Source organism: Scyliorhinus torazame, chromosome 21 (assembly GCF_047496885.1).
Source record: "Scyliorhinus torazame isolate Kashiwa2021f chromosome 21, sScyTor2.1, whole genome shotgun sequence".
NCBI classification, from domain to species: Eukaryota; Metazoa; Chordata; class Chondrichthyes; order Carcharhiniformes; family Scyliorhinidae; genus Scyliorhinus; species Scyliorhinus torazame.
The window spans coordinates 71,221,045-71,245,225 of record NC_092727.1 but is presented as its reverse complement, the minus strand read 5'-3'; the positions used below and the strand labels follow the sequence as shown (position 1 = coordinate 71,245,225).

General features: G+C 48.3%; 1 protein-coding gene across 1 annotated transcript in view; it reads left to right on the top strand.

The window, feature by feature from the left end:
• ccdc47 (coiled-coil domain containing 47) overlaps nucleotides 1-24,181 on the top strand; it is an 80,079-nt gene that overhangs the window by 18,968 nt on the left and 36,930 nt on the right. Inside the window, 3 exon segments of the mRNA XM_072486934.1 lie at nucleotides 3,445-3,715; nucleotides 9,028-9,132; nucleotides 13,066-13,240. Of these exon segments, the coding sequence (XP_072343035.1) occupies nucleotides 3,458-3,715; nucleotides 9,028-9,132; nucleotides 13,066-13,240 (538 nt within the window). The 5' untranslated portion in view covers nucleotides 3,445-3,457.

The following is a 24,181-nucleotide window of genomic DNA, read 5'->3' as shown; positions in this document are numbered from 1 at the left end:
CACCGGGAGCTGCCGAAACGTGCGACTTAGCTGGTCATCGCCGCACCCGGAAGTCCAGGCTAGTCCTTTTAACCTTCCTTGACCTATCCTGCTATTTCGAGTCTGACTAGCACGTGACACTGGCAGTAATCCTGAGATCACTACGTTTTGGAGGTCTGACTTCTCAGCTTCCTGCCTAACTCCCTGTATTCTGCTTTCAGGGCCTCATCCCATTTTTAATCAATGTCGTTTGTACCAGTGTGTATCACCACTACTGGCTGTTCACCCTCCCCCTCCAGAATGTCCTGTAATCGCTCCGCAACATCCTTGACCAAGAGACTGTTTCCTCTCGGTGTCCGGAATTAGGGGGTCATAATCTGAGGATAAGGGGTTGGCCATTTTGGACTGAGTTGAGAAATGTCTTCACTGGAATAAATGTAAACCTTCGGAATTCTTTGTGGGTGCTCAATTGAGAAGTATATTCAGGGTCGAAACTAATACACTTTTTGGAAACCAAGGAAATTGAAGGAAACTCTTTCTGCTGCTGGGTCTACTTAACACTTGTGCCTGGTGTTAAGTATTTGTTTCTACGTTCAAGCTGTCACAACCAGCTAGCTGACTTGTCAGTTCCAGCATATTATTGCTGGGTTTAATTTGGTGCATTGGTATATGCTTTGGGCAAAACAAATTTAAACCAATGCATTTTGAAAGTGGTGCTCTTATCAGTCTATCTAAATTTATCTAACTGGGACCAATCCCAGTGGTAACAGCACTTCACCCTTACTGCTGAAAGATTCAGTTGTGGTGGGGCAATCTCTTAAGTGTTGTGTCATATGCTTATGTGATCCCATTTTTAGGTTATCATTTGTGATTTACTTAAACACTTATACATTTAATTGCAGGATTCATCAGTATTTATCATAGAGAACATTCAACCATTTTCTCGGTCTTGCAGTGGATAAAGCTGAAATAATACCCAAATTTCAAGAAGGTGGATGTTATTCGAAATGCCTCCAGTTTGTTTTTTTTCTGAAAGAGAATCCTGAGTGCTGAGCTCTGCTGTGATTTGCTTCTCATAGTGCTGACTCAGGAACCCTGTTTGTCTCTTGGATTATATTAAGCAAGCAGCTGTGAGTAGCTCCTGGTGAAAAGAGACAGGCAAAGCCAGCATTCTTGGAGCGAGACTATGGGGTGATGGACTGACTTACAGTGTAATCTCTCGCATGCAGCACTCTTGTAGAACAGCTAATAGAAGATTGGTGAGGACTGGGAAGAGGGGATATATGTGGCCAAATTGTCAAGCGAAGCTTGGATGCTGTGGCTTGACCTCGTGCTCATGTTTTGTGATTGTTTCGGGTCTTAATCCATGAGTCGGGTGGGACTAAATGCAGAGACTGCTGCAGACTTCCTTTTGAGTATGAGATTAATTCCCACGCTGCCTCAGGTTCCATTTTGAGCCAAATCATTCCTGTGACCAATATCAACACCCTGTTCACGGATTATTTTTTAGCATGAGGTACACACACTGCATTTTCAAATGTTATATGAATTCATGTCTCATTTGTGGCATTAACCCCAAACCCAGTGAGTTATCAGAAGTCATAAACCCTGTGTCCAACAGATTTTCCTAATATCTCCTGTACCCACTTAACAAGTTATTTATTTATGGGTGTCGCTGGCTGGATATTTGTTGCCCATCCCTAATTGCCTTTGAACTGAGTGGCTTGCCAGACCATTTCGGAGGGTATTTAAGAGTCAACCACGTTGCTTTGTGTCTGGAGTTATATGTAGGCCAGACCAGGTAAGGACTGCAGATTCCCTTCCCTAAAGGACATTGGCGAACTAGATGGGATTTTATGACAGTCATCAATGGTTTCATCACCAGACTTTTAATTCCTGATTTTCTCACCCTCTGCCATGGTGTGATTCAAACGAGTGTCTCCAGAATCTCTGGTTTACTTGTCCAGTGACAATATCACTGTACCACTGCCTCCTCATACAGCACAGAAGGAGCCCGTTGGGTTCATCATGCTAGAGCGAGCTTTTTAAAAAATAAATTTAGAATACCCAATTATATTTTTTCCAATTAAGGGGCAATTTAGTGTGGCTAATCCGCCTACCTTGCGCATCTTTAGGTTGTGGGGGTGAGACCCACTCAGACACTGAAAGAATGGTCAAACTTCACACGGACAGTGATCTGGGGCTGGGATCGAACCCGGGTCCTTGCCAAAGAACCCGGGTCTTTCAGAGAGCTGTTCAATTTTGTCTCACTCCCCTGCTCTTTCCCTGTTGTCCTCTCAAGTTTGCCTTTTCTAATTATGTATCCAGTTCTCTTGAAAGGTATTGAATCTGCTTGTTCTGCCCTTTCAGGCAGTGCTTTCCAAATTACAACTCAATGTTTTCTCATCCTTTCCACAATGGATTTTCTTTTGTTGCTAATTATCTTAAATTTTTGTACTCTGATTACCAATCCGTTTACTAGTGAAAACAGCTTCACCCAATTTACTTTATGAATACGTTCATGATTTAAATTCCTCTATGAAATCATCACTGATCATTTTCCACCAAAGTGACCAATTCCAGTTTGTGTCTCATTGGTAAAGAGAGGCAAATGGCTTGTTATTCTTCAGCAAAGTTACTGATATTAATGAAGATGGGAGCACTCGTGGAGATACATTTTTAATTATTTGGCCCATTTGAGCGTGTGTTTGGGGTTACAATTTCCTTGGTTTGAGTTTTTTGAGAGGCGGGCCAATATAATTGCATGGTGTGACCGAGTCTAGAATCTTGAATGTTTGGTCACCAAGGGAGATCAGAGTCCAGTGGCTATGCAGGTTGCAGGCATATCAGGGTGTGATACTGTGGATGAATTTGAAGATAGGTTTCATGTTTTGGGGAATCCCCTGCTAATGCTCAAATGACCATGTAAAGTACTGGTTTTGTTAAGTCGAGGTGAAGTGATGGTGTCCACTGCTGATCTCGAAGAAATATACCCCTCGAAGATTTAGCATGGATTTCACATCTTCCAACATTAATATAATTCTGAAGACATCACCTTAAAATTAGATCTAGGCTGTTGACAGGCATTGTCAGGAAACATTCCTTCACAGTGGAAATCTGATGGTTCTGCCTACTGATTTGGTTGTACGTCAAATGAAAATATCAAAGCTAAGATTGATGGACTTTTGTTATGATGTGGAGATGCCGGCGTTTGACTGGGTTGAGCACAGTGACATCGAAACAAACCTGTTGGACTTTAACCTGGTGTTGTAAGACTTCTGACTGGACTTTTGTTAGGCAGAGGTATTAAGGGATTTGGAACTGAGATAGGTAAATGTTGTTCAGATGCAGATCGTTCACTAACAAATTGAAAGGCTGGGACTGACTGATCTGATGCACTAGTTTAGGAACCCACTGTATTCCATGCACTTGTTTCTTTTGTTCTGAACCTTTGTTTTCTTTCAGGCTAAAAAGCATCATGCGGTTCTACCTCCTGTTTCCTCTCCTGCTGAGTTGTGGATTTGCTGTTGGCAAATTCGATGATTTTGAGGATGCCGACGACATTGCCGAGTATGACGACAACGACTTTGCGGAGTTTGAAGACGCGAGTGAGGATGCACCCCAGGAGACTGTCCAGAAGGTCATCACCGTGCAGGACGACGAGGAAGAGGCAACTGTAGAAGTTGAGGATCAGGATGATAACCAGGAAGATTTTGAGGATGCAGATGCAGCAGGAGTAAGTGCGGCACCAAAGTGCTGCTCACAAAACTAATTTCCGGCTCATACCGAAAAATCAAACTAAGGCTCTTTTCATTCTCAACAAACCTTTCTTGCTTGCACAGTCCACAAACAGGGGAAGACCCTGGGCAATATCATAAAATATTCCAGAAACAACTTCCATCCATCAAGTCAGCCCCAGTGTGTTCCTCCACATCAGTCACTTGGCCTAATCCCACCCCTCATCTGCCTGCATTTTTTAATATTCCTCTTTTTCAAACCACAATTCCTTTTAAAACAGTTCATGAACTCTTTCAGCAATGGCTTGTGACAGAGAATTCTGCATTTTCACCAACCTGTGCAAAGAAATTGCTTTGAACCTTTTAAATCCTGATTCTTAGACTGGTGCTATCTTGTTACCAGCTTGTGATAGAGTGAAAACAACCCATCATTGTTCACCTATCAAAATCCTTTATAACTGTAACATCTTGACCTCCAGTTTGACGAAAGTCCTAACTTCGGCCTTTAAAACAGTCCCAGTAATGCAACCAATTTTGTTCTTCCGCTTAATGCAAAGGGGATTCTTTGTGGACTTCTCTATTTAAATGCTTATGCTCTCGTGCTCTGATATTGCCCCTAATTAGTACAGTTCTCTTCCTCCCATTCTTCCCTACCATTCCAGGCTGTAGTCATATTTCAGTGGGCACTTTATGCTCTGAACTGCTATCTTGGTTAATTAGCTGTGCTTCCCAAGTTTTGTTCCTTCTCCTTTGAGTATGCTGTAATTTTACTTGGGTATTGTTCCCACTCATGGCTGACACAGATCATTTTCTTTTTTAAAAATATTTTTTATTCTTTTTCACATTTTCTCCCAAATTTACACCCACCAACAACAAACAATAATCAGTAACAAATATGTCAATAACAACGGTCCCATTCTCCCACCAAACCCCAAACATTAGTCCGCATGTTCACATAAACAAATTACAAAAAGGAATCACCCATGGTCACCATCAACACACACCGCCTACCACCACCCCCCCCCCCCCCCCCCCCCCCCAAACTAATAATGTTCGACGTTATCCAGTTCTTGAAAATGCATGCTGAATAATGCCCATGAATTGTTGAACCCCTCCAACCTTCCCCTCAGTTCCAAGTTAACCTTCTCAACAATCAAGAATTCCAACAAGTCCCCCCACCACGCCAGGGCAGGTTGCTCTCCATCCTATCGAGATCCGCCTTCGGGCGATCAACGAGGCAAAGGCTACAACATCTGCCTCCGCACCCATTTCCAACCCTGGCTGGTTCGACACCCGAATATGGCCTTCTGAGGGCCCGGGTCCAGTTTCACGTGCACCACTTTAGACATTACCCTAAAAACCTCCTTCCAGTAATCCTCTAGCTTTGGACAGGAGCAAAACATATGAACGGGATTAACAGCCCCCCCCCGCAACATTCACACACATCTTCTACTCCTTCAAAGAATTGTCTCATCCTTGCCCTCGTGTGGTGTACTCTGTATACCACCTTCAGCTGTATCAGCCCAACCTTGCGCACGAGGTGGAGGCACTCACTCCCCGGAGCACCTCACACCAGAACCCCTCCTCCATATCTTCTCCCTACTCTTCCTCCCAATTTGCTTTGATCCCTTCCAGTGGTGCCTTCTCCTCTTCCAAAATAGCTCCGTAAACCGCTGGCAATACCCCCTTCTCCAGTCCCCCTGTCGTCAGCACCTCCTCCAGCAGTGTGGAGGCCGGCTCCACCAGGAAGCTCTGTATCTCCTTTCTGGCAAAATCTCGAACCTGCATGTATCTAACCATTTCCCCCTGCTACAACCCATACTTCGCTTCCAGCTCCTTCAGCCCTGCAAATCGACCCCTAAGAAACAAATCTTTTAGTGTCTTAATCCCCATCTACAGATCATTTTCATAATATGTTCCTGTTTTAACTCTTCTCGATCTATCCACCTTCCAATTCCGGAAGCACCCACTGCTTGTTTCCCCACCCGACCTACTGCATGAAATAATTGTTCATTCACAATATTAATGCTGCCGTAGTAACAACAATTCCTCATCAAATTGAGTTGCTCGTCCTGACGACAGCGTCAGAGCTCAGCTTTGTTCCATGTTCCTCAATACCCCATACCCAACAAAAACCTATCAATCTCAGTTTTTAAACTCCATCTGAACCCCAGCACTGACAGTTTTGAGGGCTTTTGGACTGGGGAAGAGGTGGAATGGTTATTTGTGCTTAATTTGTACTGTCCCTCATCAGTCAGGATAGTGGTGTGAGCATTACTCTGCATCTAACCTGTGATGTTACCTGAACTGAGGCTATTCGATCAGACAGTTGAAGAGATGTTAGTGCAGTGGTATTGTCACTGGACTAGTAATCCAGAGGCCCAGGGCATTGCTCTGGGGACCCAGGTTTAAATCCTTGACAGAAATCTTTGGATCCTCACTGTCTTCAGGTGATGTCCCGGAGGACTGGAGAATAGCCAATGTTGTTCCTCTGTTTAAGAAGGGTAGCAAGGATAATCCAGAGAACTACAGGCCGGTGAGCCTTACTTCAGTGGTAGGGAAATTACTGGAGAGAATTCTTCGAGACAGGATCTACTCCCATTTGGAAGCAAATGGACGTATGAGTGAGAGGCAGCACGGTTTTGTGAAGGGGAGGTCGTGTCTCACTAACTTGATAGAGTTTTTCGAGGAGGTCACTAAGATGATTGATGCAGGTAGGGCAGTGAATGTTGTCTATATGGACTTCAGTAAGGCCTTTGACAAGGTCCCTCATGGTAGACTAGTACAAAAGGTGAAGTCACGGGATCAGGGGTGAACTGGCAAGGTGGATACAGAACTGGCTAGGTCATAGAAGGCAGAGAGTAGCAATGGAAGGATGCTTTTCTAATTGGAGGGCTGTGACCAGTGGTGTTCCACAGGGATCAGTGCTGGGACCTTTGCTGTTTGTAGTATATATAAATGATTTGGAGGAAAATGTAACTGGTCTGATTAGTAAGTTTGCAGACGACACAAAGGTTGGTGGAATTGTGGATAGCGATGAGGACTGTCAGAGGATACAGCAGGATTTAGATTGTTTGGAGACTTGGGCGGAGAGTTGGCAGATGGAGTTTAATCCGGACAAAGTGAGGTAATGCATTTTGGAAGGTCTAATGCAGGTAGGGAATATACAGTGAATGGTAGAACCCTCAAGAGTATTGAAAGTCAAAGAGATCTAGGAGTACAGGACCACAGGTCACTGAAAGGGGCAACACAGGTGGAGAAGGTAGTCAAGAAGGCATGTGGCATGCTTGCCTTCATTGGCCGGGGCATTGAGTATAAGAATTGGCAAGTCATGTTGCAGCTGTATAGAACCTTAGTTAGGCCACACTTGGAGTATAGTGTTCAATTCTGGTCGCCACTCTACCAGAAGGATGTGGAGGCTTTAGAGGGTGCAGAAGAGATTTACCAGGATGTTGCCTGGTATGGAGGGCATACGCTACGAGGAGCCGTTGAATAAACTCGGTTTGTAATCACTGGAACGACGGAGGTTGAGGGGCGACCTGATAGAGGTCTACAAAATTATGAGGGGCATAGACAGAGTGGATAGTCAGAGGCTTTTCCCCGGGGTAGAGGGGTCAATTACTAGGGGGCATAGGTTTAAGGTGAGAGGGGCAAGGTTTAGAGTAGATGTACGAGGCAAGTTTTTTACGCAGAGGGTAGTGGGTGCCTGGAACTCGCTACCGGAGGAGGTGGTGGAAGCAGGGACGATAGTGACATTTAAGGGGCATCTTGACAAATACATGAATAGGATGGGAATAGAGGGATACGGACCCAGGAAGTGTAGAAGATTGTAGTTTAGTCGGGCAGCATGGTCGGCACGGGCTTGGAGGGCCGAAGGGCCTGTTCCTGTGCTGTACATTTCTTTGTTCTTTGTTCTGGTGGAATTTAAATTCAATTGATTAAATATGGAATTGAAAGCTAATATCCAGGAAACTGCCATCGATTGATGTAAAAACACATTTACTGAAGGGCAATTCTGGATGCACAATAAATACCGATCTTACCAACAACGCCCACATTTCATCCAATAATTTTTTTTTATAATTAAGGGGACATTTGGGCTCCATTAACCTGCCTTGTGTCTGAAACTGGAACAGTGCAAAGCTAGTTTCTCTTTGTATCAGCCCATGACTTGATATCAACAGCAGACAGAGAGAATGTGAACGGTTTCACTCAGCACAGAGCACAGTCCGCCTGCTTACCTAAGTCACCATCTTTTCACTAAGAGAAATGGTTCCAGGGATGGTCCCCGCTGGCTCATCATTTTGTGTGGCCGAACCAGACCAGGAAAAGTGCCACATCATTCCTTGGCCTTGACTGGTTCATTGACAGCAGTGATGGGACCTGCATGTCTGGACTGAGAGGAGGGAAAATCAGTAAGCTACCCATTCCACACCACTATCCAATGACCCCTGCTGTGTGCATGGTTGTCAGACTTGGTTGTGGTACTGCTTCCTTTAATCTTCATTACCCTTAAAAAGAACGGGTTTTAATAGCCCCTTGGCACAAACATATAGAACAAACTCTTTAGTCATGATTCCGTTGATACTAAACACCGGCACGAGGGGGTGATCGGAACACTGGGGTGAAAAGAAAAGTTGTAAAATTACTTTCAAAGGTTTTAGATTAGCCCTTTTCACTCTCTCACTGCAGGTACACAAGCTGCAGGGGGGTGTGGGGGGGGGCGGCGAAGGTACATAGCGGTTTTCTCAGGTGTAACCTGGGGTTCAGCGTGTTTCACAGTAAAGAGAAGACTTTTTTAATATTGTAGCATTCATCAACTCGGCCGTCATAAAGTATTTTACAGCCAAATAACCTTTTGCAGCATAGAAAATGTGGCAGCCGGTTTGTGCACAGCAAGGTCCCACGAACTGCAAAGTGACATCTAGAGAATCTGTTTTGGGTGTTGGCGGAGAGATAAATGTTGGCAAGGACATGGGGGATATAGTGCCATGGAGTCTCCTGTATCCATCTGAAATTTGCAAGCAAGACCTTGATTTGATGTCTTATCTGAAAGACAGTCCCTCTGACAGCACAGCTCTCCCTCAGTACGGCACTCAAGTGTCAACCTAGAATGTACTAAGGTCTCTGGAACTCTAGTGGGACCCACAAACTTCTGATTCTGAGGTCATTCAGAGCCACAGACTCATGAGAACTCAGCCTCTTCAAATTAAGGGGAAAATGTTTCCACTTTAAATAAGTTGGTTTCAATTTGTTCACCGTGTCTTATGGGGTTCGCTACTGATGTTGCCTGTGTTTCTTTACTCAACAGGAAGGAGATGCAGAAGGGGAACCATTTGATGATGAAGAATTTGAAGGTTATGAGGAGGTGGACAGACCTTCCAGCAGAAGCAAAGATCCAATTAAAATTGTTAATGTGAGCAACCGCAGAAAACGCACCACATTTTATAGTCGTTTCTCCTGCAGGTAACTTCAAAGTCCCTGTTGACCCGATTGGGGAATGGCAGTCCCATGAAGAACTGAACTATACCAGCTGGGAAGCTGCCAAACTGGGTCCCCAGTCTGCCTTCTTAGCTGATCTCAGCTAGGTTAATAGGATGGTACAGTTGGCAATGGGAAAACAAAATAGGCCAAGATGTCACCTTCCCCACCATCCCAATGGAATGCCATAAAATCCCAGATTGAATCAGATGCGAGTAGTACCTAGAAATGTTTCTTTTACATGAAGGTATTTTTGTTTAGAGAGCAGGACATCAGCTATGTGGCCGAGGCCCCGAGAGTGCAGAGGAGCGGGCAGAGAACCGAGGCCCCGAGAGTGCAGAGAAGCGGGCACAGGGCCAAGGCCCTGAGAGAGCAGAGAAATAGGCACAGGGCCGAGGCCCTGAGAGAGCAGAGGAACGGGCACAGGGCCAAGGCCCTGAGAGAGCAGAGAAATAGGCACAGGGCCGAGGTCCTGAGAGTGCAGAGGAACGGGCACAGGGCCAAGGCCCTGAGAGAGCAGAGGAACGGGCACCAGGCCAAGGCCCGGGGAGGGCAGAGAAATAGGCACAGGGCCAAGGCCCTGAGAGTGCAGAGGAACGGGCACAGGGCCAAGGCCCCGGGAGAGCAGAGGAATGGGCACAGAGCCGAGGCCCCGCGAGAGCAGAGAAATAGGCACAGGGCAGAGGACCTGAGCGAGCAGAGGAACGGGCAAAATGCCAAGGCCCTGAGAGAGCAGAGTAATAGGCACAGGGCCAAGGCCCTGAGAGAGCAGAGGAACGGGCACAGGGCCAAGGTCCCGATAGAGCAGAGGGACGGGCTCAGGGCCGAGGCCCCGCGAGAGCAGAGAAATAGGCACAGGGCCGAGCCCCGAGAGAGCAGAGGAACGGACACGGGGCTGAGGCCCCGCGAGAGCAGAGGAACAGGCACAGGGCCGAGGCCATGAGAGAGCAGAGGAACGGGCACAGGGCTGAGGCCCCGAGAGAGCAGAGGGACGGGCACAGGGCCGAGGCCCCGAGAGAGCAGAGGAACGGGCACAGGGCTGTGGCCCCGAGAGAGCAGAGGAACAGGCACAGGGCCGAGGCCCCGAGTGAGCAGAGGAACAGGCACAGGGCCGAGGCCCCGAGAGAGCAGAGGAACGGACACAGGGCTGAGGCCCCGAGAGAGCAGAGGAACGGGCACAGGGCCGAGGCCCCGAGAGAGCAGAGGAACGGCACAGGGCCGAGACCCCGAGAGAGCAGAGGAACGGGCACAGGGCCAAGGCCCCGAGAGAGCAGAGGAACGGGCACAGGGCCGAGGCCCCGAGAGAGCGACAGCACAGGGCAGAGGCTCAGAGTGGGAGGGTGGTGGTGGAAGAGAGACCGGGCTGAGACCAGAGAGCAGAGAGACGGTCAAAGAGCCGATGCCCCGCGAGAGCAAAAGAGCAGGCACAGTGGTAAGGCCCCGAGAGAGCAGAGGAGTAGGCAGAGCAATGAGGCCCTGAGAAAAGAGAAGCGGGCACAGAGCTGGGGCTCTGAGTGAATAAAAGGGCGGGCACAGGGCCGAGGCCCTGAGAGAGCAGAGGAACGGACACAGGGCTGAGGCCCCGAGAGAGCAGAGGAACAGGCACAGGGCCGAGGCCCCGAGAGAGCAGAGGAACGGCACAGGGCCGAGGCCCCGAGAGAGCAGAGGAACAGGCACAGGGCCGAGGCCCCGAGAGAGCAGAGGAACGGACACGGGGCTGAGGCCCCGCGAGAGCAGAGGAACGGGCACAGGGCCGAGGCCATGAGAGAGCAGAGGAACGGGCACAGGGCTGAGGCCCCGAGAGAGCAGAGGGACGGGCACAGGGCCGAGGCCCCGAGAGAGCAGAGGAACGGGCACAGGGCTGTGGCCCCGAGAGAGCAGAGGAACAGGCACAGGGCCGAGGCCCCGAGTGAGCAGAGGAACAGGCACAGGGCCGAGGCCCCGAGAGAGCAGAGGAACGGACACAGGGCTGAGGCCCCGAGAGAGCAGAGGAATGGGCACAGGGCCGAGGCCCCGAGAGAGCAGAGGAACGGCACAGGGCCGAGACCCCGAGAGAGCAGAGGAACGGGCACAGGGCCAAGGCCCCGAGAGAGCAGAGGAACGGGCACAGGGCCGAGGCCCCAAGAGAGCGACAGCACAGGGCAGAGGCTCAGAGTGGGAGGGTGGTGGTGGAAGAGAGACCGGGCTGAGACCAGAGAGCAGAGAGACGGTCAAAGAGCCGATGCCCCGCGAATGCAAAAGAGCAGGCACAGTGGTAAGGCCCCGAGAGAGCAGAGGAGTAGGCAGAGCAATGAGGCCCTGAGAAAAGAGAAGCGGGCACAGAGCTGGGGCTCTGAGTGAATAAAAGGGCGGGCACAGGGCCGAGGCCCTGAGAGAGCAGAGGAACGGACACAGGGCTGAGGCCCCGAGAGAGCAGAGGAACAGGCACAGGGCCGAGGCCCCGAGAGAGCAGAGGAACGGCACAGGGCCGAGGCCCCGAGAGAGCAGAGGAACAGGCACAGGACCGAGGCCCCGAGAGAGCAGAGGAACGGACACCGGGCTGAGGCCCCGAGAGAGCAGAGGAACGGACACAGGGCCGAGGCCCCGAGAGAGCAGAGGAACGACACGGCCGAGGCCCCGAGAGAGCAGAGGCACAGGGCCGAGGCCCGAAGAGAGCAGAGGAACGGGCACAGGGCCAAGGCCCCGAGAGAGCAGAGGAACGGGCACAGGGCCGAGGCCCCGAGAGAGCGACAGCACAGGGCAGAGGCTCAGAGTTGGAGGGTGGTGGTGGAAGAGAGACCGGGCAGAGAGCAGAGAGACGGTCAAAGAGCCGATGCCCCGCGAGAGCAAAAGAGCAGGCACAGTGGTAAGGCCCCGAGAGAGCAGAGGAGTAGGCAGAGCAATAAGGCCCTGAGAAAAGAGAAGCGGGCACAGAGCTGGGGCTCTGAGTGAATAAAAGGGCGGGCACAGGGCCGAGGCCCTGAGAGAGCAGAGGAGAGGGCAATGGGCCGAGTCCCTGAGAGAGCAGAGGAGAGGGCAAAGGGCTGAGGCCCCGAGAGAGCAGAGGAGTGGGCACGGGGCCGAGGCCCCTAGAGAGCAGAGGAGTGGGCACAGCCGAAGCCTGTGAAAGCAGAAAAGCGGGTAGAGAGCCAAGGCCCTGAGAGGGCAGAGGGGCGGGCACAGGGCCGAGGCTCAGAGAGAGAGTGTTACTGTCCAGCACTCCAAACTCTGCTTTCCTTGGGTCTTTGAAAATTATCCCATTACTGGACAAAATATGGACATTTGGCCCATTCATTGCCCACCAGCCAACCAATCGAAGAGTCCCACCCCATCTCTCGGGTGGCAAAAAGTCTGAGTTCTGCGGTTCGAAAACCAGCACCATATACTATGTTGCAACTTCTTCAATTCCTCATTCTCTCTGCTGCTTGACTTAAAGATACATGCCCATTAAGCATCCATGGATCAAAATGATAATGGAAAAATAAAGAAAGAAAGGGGAAATAAGGGAATCAACAGGAAGAAACCTTACAGTAGCAGTGTGTGAACAGTAAGCTTGGATTCTAGTAAGCTAGTGAGAAGTGACTTGGAGGGATTAGTATGGGGAAGAGACTGGAGGGGGGAGGGGGTCTGGGTCTCAGCTTTTAGAATCTGGGAAACTGACCAATGAATTAATGAGTGCGAGGAGCCTTTTTGTTCGGAACAGTTAAGGAAGGATGACTCCAATGTGCAGAGAATCATTGAAGAGTCCAGCGAGTGGAATTTTATGTTGGTGGTGAACCTTGGGCATTGGTGCTGAGTGTTGCTGCTATGTAGGTGGTGTTGCATTCAGTTTAATGACTTCCATGTGCCAATTCAAATTTATCACTACTGTCCTTCTGTCCCTGGTTAGGTCCCCCATCATCTACAAAACAGCTGGGAGAGCTACTACATGGAGATTCTGATGGTGACAGGTCTGTTGGCGTACATCATGAACTACATCATAGGCAAAAACAAAAACAGCAGGCTGGCTACTGCCTGGTTCAATTCTCACAAGGAACTGCTGGAGACTAACTTTTCCCTGGTTGGTGAGTCCCCGAATTGCAAACTGTTTACCCTGGGTTTTGTTCAGTTATTGGTGTCCTGAGTCAGAGGCTGTACTGAATATCACAGCTGTACTACGGGAGGGCACCTCAAAGGGTAGCGAGGCTACATGGGTCGAGATCAGGAATGCGACGGGTGCAGTCACAATGTTGGGGGTTTACTACAGCCCTCCCAACAGCCAGCGGGAGATAGCAGAGCAGATAGGTAGACCGATTTTGGAAAAGAGTAAAAACAACAGGGTTGTGGTGATGGGAGACTTCTACTTCCCCAATATTGACTGGGACTCACTTAGTGCTAGGGGCCTGGACGGGGCAGAGTTTGTAAGGAGCATCCAGGAGGGCTTCTTAAAACAATATGTAGACAGTCCAACTAGGGAAGGGGCTGTACTGGACCTGGTATTGGGGAATGAACCCTGCCAGGTGGTACAAGTTTCAGTAGGGGAGCATTTTGGGAACAGTGACCACAATTCAGTAAGTTTTAAAGTGCTGGTGGACAAGGATAAGAGTGGTCCTAGGGTGAACATGCTAAATTGGGGGAAGGCTAATTATAACAATATTAGGCGGGATCTGAAGAACCTAGATTGGGGGAGGATGTTTGAGGGTAAATCAACATCTGACGTGGGAGGCTTTCGCATGTCAGTTGAAAGGAATTCAGGACCGGCATGTTCCTGTGGGGAAGAAGGATAAATACGGCAAATTTCGGGAACCTTGGATAGCGAGAGATATTGTAGGCCTTATCAAAAAGAAAAAGGAGGCATTTGTCAGGGCTAGAAGGTTGGGAAAAGACTACGGCTGTGTGGAATATAAGGAAAGTAGAAAGGAACTTAAGCAAGGAGTCAGGAGGGCTAGAAGAGGTCACGAAAAGTCACTGGCAAATAGGGTTAAAGAAAATCCCAAGGCTTTTTACACATACATAAAAAGCAAGAGGGTAGCCAGGGAAAGGGTTGGCCCGCTAAAGGATAGGCAAGGGAATCTATGTGTGGAGCCAGAGGAAATGGGCGAGGTACTAAATGAATACTTTGCATTGGATTTCACCAAAGAGAAGGAATTGGTGGATGTTGAGTCTGGAGAAGGGTGTGTAGATAGCCTGGGTCACATTGAGATCCAAAAAGATGATGTGTTGGGCGTCTTGAAAAATATTAAGGTGGATAAGTCCCCAGGGCCTGATGGGATCTACCCCAGAATACTGAAGGAGGCTGGCGAGGAAATTGCTGAGGCCTTGACAGAAATCTTTGGATCCTCACTGTCTTCAGGTGATGTCCCAGAGGACTGGAGAATAGCCAATGTTGTTCCTTTGTTTAAGAAGGGTAGCAAGGATAATCCAGGGAACTACAGGCCGGTGAGCCTTACGTCAGTGGTAGGGAAATTACTGGAGAGAATTCTTCGAGACAGGATCTACTCCCATTTGGAAGCAAATGGACGTATTAATGAGAGGCAGCATGGTTTTGTGAAGGGGAGGTCGTGTCTCACTAACTTGATAGAGTTTTTCGAAGAGGTCACAAAGATGATTGATGCAGGTAGGGCAATGGTGTTGTCTATATGGACTTCAGTAAGGCCTTTGACAAGGTCCCTCATGGTAGACTAGTACAAAAGGTGAAGTCACACAGGATCGGGGGTGAACTGGCAAGGTGGACACTGAACTAGCTAGGTCACAGAAGGCAGAGAGTAGCAATGGAAGGGTACTTTTCTGATTGGAGGGCTGTGACTAGTGGTGTTCCACAGGGATCAATGCTGGGACCTTTGCTGTTCGTAGTATATATAAATGATTTGGAGGAAAATGTAACTGGTCTGATTAGTAAGTTTGCAGATGACACACAGGTTGGTGGAATTGTGGATAGCGATGAGGACTGTCAGAGGATACAGCAGGATTTAGATCGTTTAGAGACTTGGGCGGGGAGATGGTAGATGGAGTTTAATCCGGACAAATGTGAGGTAATGCATTTTGGAAGGTCTAATGCAGGTAGGGACTATACAGTGAATGGTAGAACCCTCCAGAGTATTGAAAGTCAGAGAGATCTAGGTGTACAGGTCCACAGGTCACTGAAAGGGGCAACACAGGTGGAGAAGGTAGACAAGAAGGCATACGGCATGCTTGCCTTCATTGGCCGGGGCATTGAGTATAAGAATTGGCAAGTCATGTTGCAGCTGTATAGAACCTTAGTTAGGCCACACTTGGAGTATAGTGTTCAATTCTGGTTGCCACACTACCAGAAGGATGTGGAGGCTTTAGAGGGTGCAGAAGAGATTTACCAGGATGTTGCCTGGTATGAAGGGCATACGATACGAGGAGTGGTTGAATAAACTCGGTTTATAATCACTGGAACGACGGAGGTTGAGGGGCGACCTGATAGAGGTCTACAAAATTATGAGGGGCATAGACAGAGCGGATAGTCAGAGACTCTTCCCCAGGGTAGAGGGGTCAATTACTCGGGGGCATAGGTTTAAGGTGCGAGGGGCAAGGTTTAGAGGAGATGTACGAGGCATGTTTTTTACACCGAGGGTAGTGGGTGACTGGAGGTGGTGGAAGCAGGTAGATAGTGACATTTAAGGGGCACCTTGACAAATACATGAATACAATGGGAATAGAGGGATACGGACCCAGGAAGTGTAGAAGATTTTAGTTTAGACTGGCAGCCGGGTCGGCATGGGCTTGGAGGGCCAAAGGGCCTGTTCCTGTGCTGTACGTGTCTTTGTTCTTTATCTGGCTCTGCTGATGTGTCCAGAGATTGGTGCCACTGTTTCAGGATGACGTAGGATTATAGAGATAGTGTTCCACGGCCTGAGTGCACCGGGCTTCTGCAATCCAGGCAACTGAACCAAGACCGTGTTAGGGAACTGGAGCTGAAGCTGGATGAACTTCGGATCATCCGGGAGGCAGAGGGAGTGATTGAGAAGAGTTACAAGGAGGTAACCACACCCAAGGTACAGGACAAGAATAGCTGGGTTACAGTCAGGGGGAAAAAAACAAACAGGCAGAAAGTGCAGGGATCCCTCGTGGCCGTTCCCCTTCAAAACAAGTATACCGTTTTGGATGCTGTTGGGGGGGATGACCTACCGGGGGAAGGCCCTAGCGGCCAGGTCTCTGGCACTGAGTCTGGCTCTGGGGCTCAGAAGGGAAGGGGGGAGAATAGAAAAGCAATAGTTGTAGGAGATTCAATGGTTAGGGGAATAGATAGGAGATCCCAAGGCTTTTTACACGTACATAAAAAGCAAGAGGGTAGCCAGGGAAAGGGTTGGCCCACTGAAGGATAGGCAAGGGAATCTATGTGTGGAGCCAGAGGAAATGGGCGAGGTACTAAATGAATACTTTGCATCAGTATTCACCAAAGAGAAGGAATTGGTAGATGTTGAGTCTGGAGAAGGGGGTGTAGATAGCCTGGGTCACATTGTCATCCAAAAAGACGAGGTGTTGGGTGTCTTAAAAAATATTAAGGTAGATAAGTCCCCAGGGCCTGATGGGATCTACCCCAGAATACTGAAGGAGGCTGGAGAGGAAATTGCTGAGGCCTTGACAGAAATCTTTGGATCCTCGCTGTCTTCAGGGGATGTCCCGGAGGACTGGAGAATAGCCAATGTTGTTCCTCTGTTTAAGAAGGGTAGCAAGGATAATCCCGGGAACGACAGGCCGGTGAGCCTTACTTCAGTGGTAGGGAAATTACTGGAGAGAATTCTTCGAGACAGGATCTACTCCCATTTGGAAGCAAATGGATGTATTAGTGAGAGGCAGCACGGTTTTGTGAAGGGGAGGTCGTGTCTCACTAACTTGATAGAGTTTTTCGAGGAGGTCACTAAGATGATTGATGCAGGTAGGGCAGTAGATGTTGTCTATATGGACTTCAGTAAGGCCTTTGACAAGGTCCCTCATGGTAGACTAGTAGAAAAGGTGAAGTCACACGGGATCAGGGGTGAACTGGCAAGGTGGATACAGAACTGGCTAGGCCATAGAAGGCAGAGGGTAGCAATGGAGGGATGCTTTTCTAATTGGAGGGCTGTGACCAGTGGTGTTCCACAGGGATCAGTGCTGGGACCTTTGCTCTTTGTAGTATATATAAATGATTTGGAGGAAAATGTAACTGGTCTGATTAGTAAGTTTGCAGACGACACAAAGGTTGGTGGAATTGCGGATAGCGATGAGGACTGTCTGAGGATACAGCAGGATTTAGATTGTCTGGAGACTTGGGCGGAGAGATGGCAGATGGAGTTTAATCCGGACAAATGTGAGGTAATGCATTTTGGAAGGGCTAATGCAGGTGGGGAATATACAGTGAATGGTAGAACCCTCAAGAGTATTGAAAGTCAAAGAGATCTAGGAGTACAGATCCACAGGTCATTGAAAGGGGCAACACAGGTGGAGAAGGTAGTCAAGAAGGCATACGGCATGCTTGCCTTCATTGGCCGGGGCATTGAGTATAAGAATTGGCAAGTCATGTTGCAGCTGTATAGAACCTTAGTTAGGCCACACTTGGAGTATAGTGTTCAATTCTGGTCGCCACACTACCAGAAGGATGTGGAGGCTTTAGAGAGGGTGCAGAAGAGATTTACCAGAATGTTGCCTGGTATGGAGGGCATAAGCTATGAGGAGCGATTGAATAAACTCGGTTTGTTCTCACTGGAACGAAGGAGGTTGAGGGGAGACCTGATAGAGGTATACAAAATTATGAGGGGCATAGACAAAGTGGATAGTCAGAGGCTTTTCCCCAGGGTAGAGGGGTCAATTACTAGGGGGCATAGGTTTAAGGTGAGAGGGGCAAGGTTTAGAGTAGATGTACGAGGCAAGTTTTTTACGCAGAGGGTAGTGGGTGCCTGAAACTCACTACCGGAGGAGGTAGTGGAAGCAGGGACGATAGGGACATTTAAGGGGCATCTTGACAAATATATGAATAGGATGGGAATAGAAGGATACGGACCCAGGAAGTGTAGAAGATTGTAGTTTAGTCGGGCAGTGTGGTCGGCACGGGCTTGGAGGGCCGAAGGGCCTGTTCCTGTGCTGTACATTTCTTTGATCTTTGTTCTTTATTCTGTGGTCGCGAGCGAGACTCCCGGAAGGTATGTTGCCTCCAGGGTGCCAGGGCCAGGGATGTCTCGGATCGTGTCTTCAGGATCCTTAAGGGGGAGGGGGAGCAGCCAGAAGTCGTGGTGCACATTGGTACCAACGACATAGGTAGGAAAAGGGGTGTGGAGGTAATAAACAAGTTTAGGGAGTTAGGCTGGAAGTTAAAAGCCAGGACAGACAGAGTTGTCATCTCTGGTTTGTTGCCGGTGCCACGTGATAGCGAGGCTAGCAATAGGGAGAGAGTGCAGTTGAACACGTGGCTGCAGGAATGGTGTAGGAGGGAGGGCTTCAGGTATTTGGATAATTGGAGCGCATTCTGGGGAAGGTGGGACCTGTACAAGCAGGACGGGTTGCATCTGAACCAGAGGCGCACCAATATCCTGGGAGGGAGGTTTGCTAGTACTCTTCGGGAGGGTTTAAACTAATTTGGCAGGGGAATGGGAACCGGATTTGTAGTCCAGCAACTAAGGTAGCCGATATTCAGGACGCCAAAGCGCGTAATGAGGTAGTGGGGAAGGGAACACTGACAAAGGAGAGTACTTGCAGGCACGGAGATGGGTTGAAGTGTGTATACTTCAACGCAAGAAGCATCAGGAATAAGGTGGGTGAACTTAAGGCATGGATCGGTACTTGGGACTACGATGTGGTGGCCATCACGGAAACTTGGATAGAAGAGGGACAGAAATGGTTGTTGGAGGTCCCTGGTTATAGATGTTTCAATAAGATTAGGGAAGGTGGTAAAAGAGGTGGGGGGGTGGCATTATTAATTAGAGATAGTATAACAGCTGCAGAAAGGCAGTTCGAGGAGTATCACCCTATTGAAGTAGTATGGGTTGAAGTCAGCAATAGGAAAGGAGCAGTCACCTTGTTAGGAGTTTTCTATAGGCCCCCCAATAGTAGCAGAGATGTGGAGGAACAGATTGGGAAACAGATTTTGGAAAGGTGCAGAAGTCATAGGGTAGTAGTCATGGGCGACTTTAACTTCCCAAATATTGAGTGGAAACTCTTTAGATCAAATAGTTTGGATGGGGTGGTGTTTGTGCAGTGTGTCCAGGAAGCTTTTCTAACACAGTATGTAGATTGTCCGACCAGAGGAGGGGCAATATTGGATTTAGTACTTGGTAATGAACCAGGGCAAGTGATAGATTTGTTAGTGGGGGAGCATTTTGGAGATAGTGACCACAATTCTGTGACTTTCACTTTAGTAATGGAGAGGGATAGGTACGTGCAACAGGGCAAGGTTTACAATTGGGGGAAGGGTAAATACGATGTTGTCAGACAAGAATTGAAGTGCATAAGTTGGGAACATAGGCTGGCAGGGAAGGACACAAGTGAAATGTGGAACTTGTTCAAGGAACAGGTGCTACGTGTCCTTGATATGTATGTCCCTGTCAGGCAGGGAAGAGATGGTCGAGTGAGGGAACCATGGTTGACAAGAGAGGTTGAATGTCTTGTTAAGAGGAAAAAGGTGACTTATGTAAGGCTGAGGAAACGAGGTTCAGACAGGGCATTGGAGGGATACTCAGGAAAAAGATAATGTTGTGGAGGAGAATGCTGAGCTCCAGGTAAATAGATTAGATGGCATTGAGGTACGTAGGGAAGAGGTGTTGGCAATTCTGGACAGGCTGAAAATAGATAAGTCCCCGGGACCTGATGGGATTTATCCTAGGATTCTCTGGGAGGCCAGGGAAGAGATTGCTGGACCATTGGCTTTGATTTTTATATCATCATTGGCTACAGGGATAGTGCCAGAGGACTGGAGGATAGCAAATGTGGTCCCTTTGTTCAAAAAGGGGAGCAGAGACAACCCCGGCAACTATAGACCGGTGAGCCTCACGTCTGTAGTGGGTAAAGTCTTGGAGGGGATTATAAGAGACAAGATTTATAATCATCTAGATAGGAATAATATGATCAGGGGTAGTCAGCATGGCTTTGTGAAGGGTAGGTCATGCCTCACAAACCTTATCGAGTTCTTTGAGAAGGTGACTGAACAGGTAGACGAGGGTAGAGCAGTTGATGTGGTGTATATGGATTTCAGCAAAGCGTTTGATAAGGTTCCGCACGGTTGGCTATTGCAGAAAATACGGAGGCTGGGGATTGAGGGTGATTTAGAGATGTGGATCAGAAATTGGCTAGCTGAAAGAAGAAAGAGGGTGGTGGTTGATGGGAAATGTTCAGAATGGAGTTCTGTCACAAGTGGAGAACCACAAGGATCTGTTCTGGGGCCGTTGCTGTTTGTCATTTTTATCAATGACCTAGAGGAAGGCGCAGAAGGGTGGGTGAGTAGATTTGCAGACGATACTAAAGTCGGTGATGTTGTCGATAGTGTGGAAGGAAGTAGCAGGTTACAGAGGGATATAGATAAGCTGCAGAGCTGGGCTGAGAGGTGGCAAATGGAGTTTAATGTAGAGAAGTGTGAGGTGATTCACTTTGGAAGGAATAACAGGAATGTGGAATATTTGGCTAATGGTAAAGTTCTTGGAAGTGTGGATGAGCAGAGGGATCTACGTGTCCATGTACATAGATCCCTGAAAGTTGCCACCCAGGTTGATAGGGTTGTGAAGAATGCCTATGGAGTGTTGGCCTTTATTGGTAGAGGGATTGAGTTCCGGAGTCAGGAGGCCATGTTGCAGCTGTACAGAACTCTGGTACGGCCGCATTTGGAGTATTGCGTACAGTTCTGGTCACCGCATTATAGGAAGGACGTGGAGGCTTTGGAACAGGTGCAGAGGAGATTTACCAGGATGTTGCCTGGTATGGAGGGAAAATCTTATGAGGAAAGGCTGATGGACTTGAGGTTGTTTTCGTTAGAGAGAAGAAGGTTAAGAGGAGACTTAATAGAGGCATACAAAATGATCAGAGGGTTAGATAGGGTGGACAGTGAGAGCCTTCTCCCGCGGATGGAAATGGCTAGCACGAGGGGACATAGCCTTAAACTGAGGGGTAATAGATATAGGACAAAGGTTAGAGGTAGGTTCTTTACGCAAAGAGTAGTGAGGCCGTGGAATGCCCTACCTGCTACAGTAGTGAACTCGCCAACATTGAGGGCATTTAAAAGTTTATTGGATAAACATATGGATGATAATGGTATAGTGTAGGTTAGGTGGCTTTTGTTTCGGTGCAACATCGTGGGCCGAAGGGCCTGTACTGCGCTGTATTGTTCTATGTTCTATGATACAAGATAGCCAGGAGGGAACTGAAGAAAGGGATTAGGAGAGCTAAGAGAGGGCATGAGCAATCTTTGGCGGGTAGGATCAAGGAAAACCCCAAGGCCTTTTACATAGAACATAGAACAATACAGCGCAGTACAGGCCCTTCGGCCCACGATGTTGCACCGAAACAAAAGCCATCCAACCTACACTATGCCATTATCATCCATATGTTTATCCAATAAACTTTTAAATGCCCTCAATGTTGGCGGGTTCACCACTGTAGCAGGTAGGGCATTCCACGGCCTCACTACTCTTTGCGTAAAGAACCTACCTCTGACCTCTGTCCTATATCTATTACCCCTCAGTTTAAAGTTATGTCCCCTCGTGCCAGCCATATCCATCCGCGGGAGAAGGCTCTCACTGTCCACCCTATCCAACCCCCTGATCATTTTGTATGCCTCTATTAAGTCTCCTCTTAACCTCCTTCTCTCCAACGAAAACAACCTCAAGTCCATCAGCCTTTCCTCATAAGATTTTCCCTCCATACCAGGCAACATCCTGGTAAATCTCCTCTGCACCCGCTCCAAAGCCTCCACGTCCTTTCTATAATGCGGTGACCAGAACTGTACGCAATACTCCAAATGCGGCCGTACCAGAGTTCTGTACAGCTGCAACATGACCTCCCGACTCCGGAACTCAATCCCTCTACCAATAAAGGCCAACATTCCATAGGCCTTCTTCACAACCCTATCAACCTGGCTGGCAACTTTCAGGGATCTATGTACATGGACACCTAGATCCCTCTGCTCATCCACACTTTCAAGAACTTTACCATTAGCCAAATATTCCGCATTCCTGTTATTCCTTCCAAAGTGAATCACCTCACACTTCTCTACATTAAACTCCATTTGCCACCTCTCGGCCCAGCTCTGCAGCTTATCTATATCCCTCTGTAATCTGCTCCATCCTTCCACACTGTCGACAACACCACCGACTTTAGTATCGTCTGCAAATTTACTCACCCACCCTTCTGCGCCTTCCTCTAGGTCATTGATAAAAATGACAAACAGCAACGGCCCCAGAACAGATCCTTGTGGTACTCCACTTGTGACTGTACTCCATTCTGAACATTTCCCATCAACCACCACCCTCTGTCTTCTTTCAGCTAGCCAATTTCTGATCCACATCTCTAAATCACCCTCAATCCCCAGCCTCCGTATTTTTTGCAGTAGCCTACCGTGGGGAACCTTATCAAACGCTTTGCTGAAATCCATATACACCACATCAACTGCTCTACCCTCGTCTACCTGTTCAGTCACCTTCTCAAAGAACTCAATAAGGTTTGTGAGGCATGACCTACCCTTCACAAAGCCATGCTGACTATCCCTGATCATATTATTCCTATCTAGATGATTATAAATCTTGTCTCTTATAATCCCCTCCAAGACTTTACCCACTACAGACGTGAGGCTCACCGGCCTATAGTTGCCGGGGTTGTCTCTGCTCCCCTTTTTGAACAAAGGGACCACATTTGCTGTCCTCCAGTCCTCTGGCACTATTCCTGTAGCCAATGATGACATTTCTCACACATATGTGAGAAATATGAGAATGACTAGAGCGAGGGTAGGTCCGATCAAGGACAGTAGCGGGAGTTTGTGTATTGAGTCTGAAGAGATAGGAGAGGTCTTGAACGAGTACTTTTCTTCTGTATTTTACAAATGAGAGGGGAGATATTGTTGGAGAGGACAGTGTGAAACAGATTGGTAAGCTCGAGGAAATACTTGTTAGGAAGGAAGATGTGTTGGGCATTTTGAAAAACTTGATGATAGACAAGTCCCTCGGGCCTGACGGGATATATCCAAGGATTCTATGGGAAGCAAGAGATGAAATTGCAGAGCCGTTGGCAATGATCTTTTCGTCCTCACTGTCAACAGGGGTGGTACCAGGGGATTGGAGAGTGGCGAATGTCGTGCCCCTGTTCAAAAAAGGGACTAGGGATAACCCTGGGAATTACAGGCCAGTTAGTCCAAAGTAATGGAAAGGGTACTGAAGGATAGGATTTCTGAGCATCTGGAAAGACACTGCTTGATTAGGGATAGTCAGCACGGATTTGTGAGGGGTAGGTCTTGCCTTACAAGTCTTATTGAATTCTTTGAGGAGGTGACCAAGCATGTGGATGAAGGTAAAGCAGTGGATGTAGTGTATATGGATTTTAGTAAGGCATTTGATAAAGTTTCCCATGGTAGGCTTATGCAGAAAGTAAGGAGGCATGGGATAGTGGGAAATTTGGCCAGTTGGATAACGAACTGGCTAACCGATAGAAGTCAGAGAGTGGTGGTGGATGGCAAATATTCAGCCTGGATCCCAGTTACCAGTGGCGTACCGCAGGGATCTGTTCTGGGTCCTCTGCTGTTTGTGATTTTCATTAATGACTTGGATGAGGGAGTTGAAGGGTGGGTCAGTAAATTTGCAGACGATACGAAGATTGGTGGAGTTGTGGATAGTAAGGAGGGCTGTTGCTGGCTGCAAAGAGACATAGATAGGATGCAGAGCTGGGCTGAGAAGTGGCAGATGGAGTTTAACCCTGAAAAGTGTGAGGTTGTCCATTTTGGAAGGACAAATATGAATGCGGAATACAGGGTTAACGGTAGAGTTCTTGGCAATGTGGAGGAGCAGAGAGATCTTGGGGTCTATGTTCATACATCTTTGAAAGTTGCCATT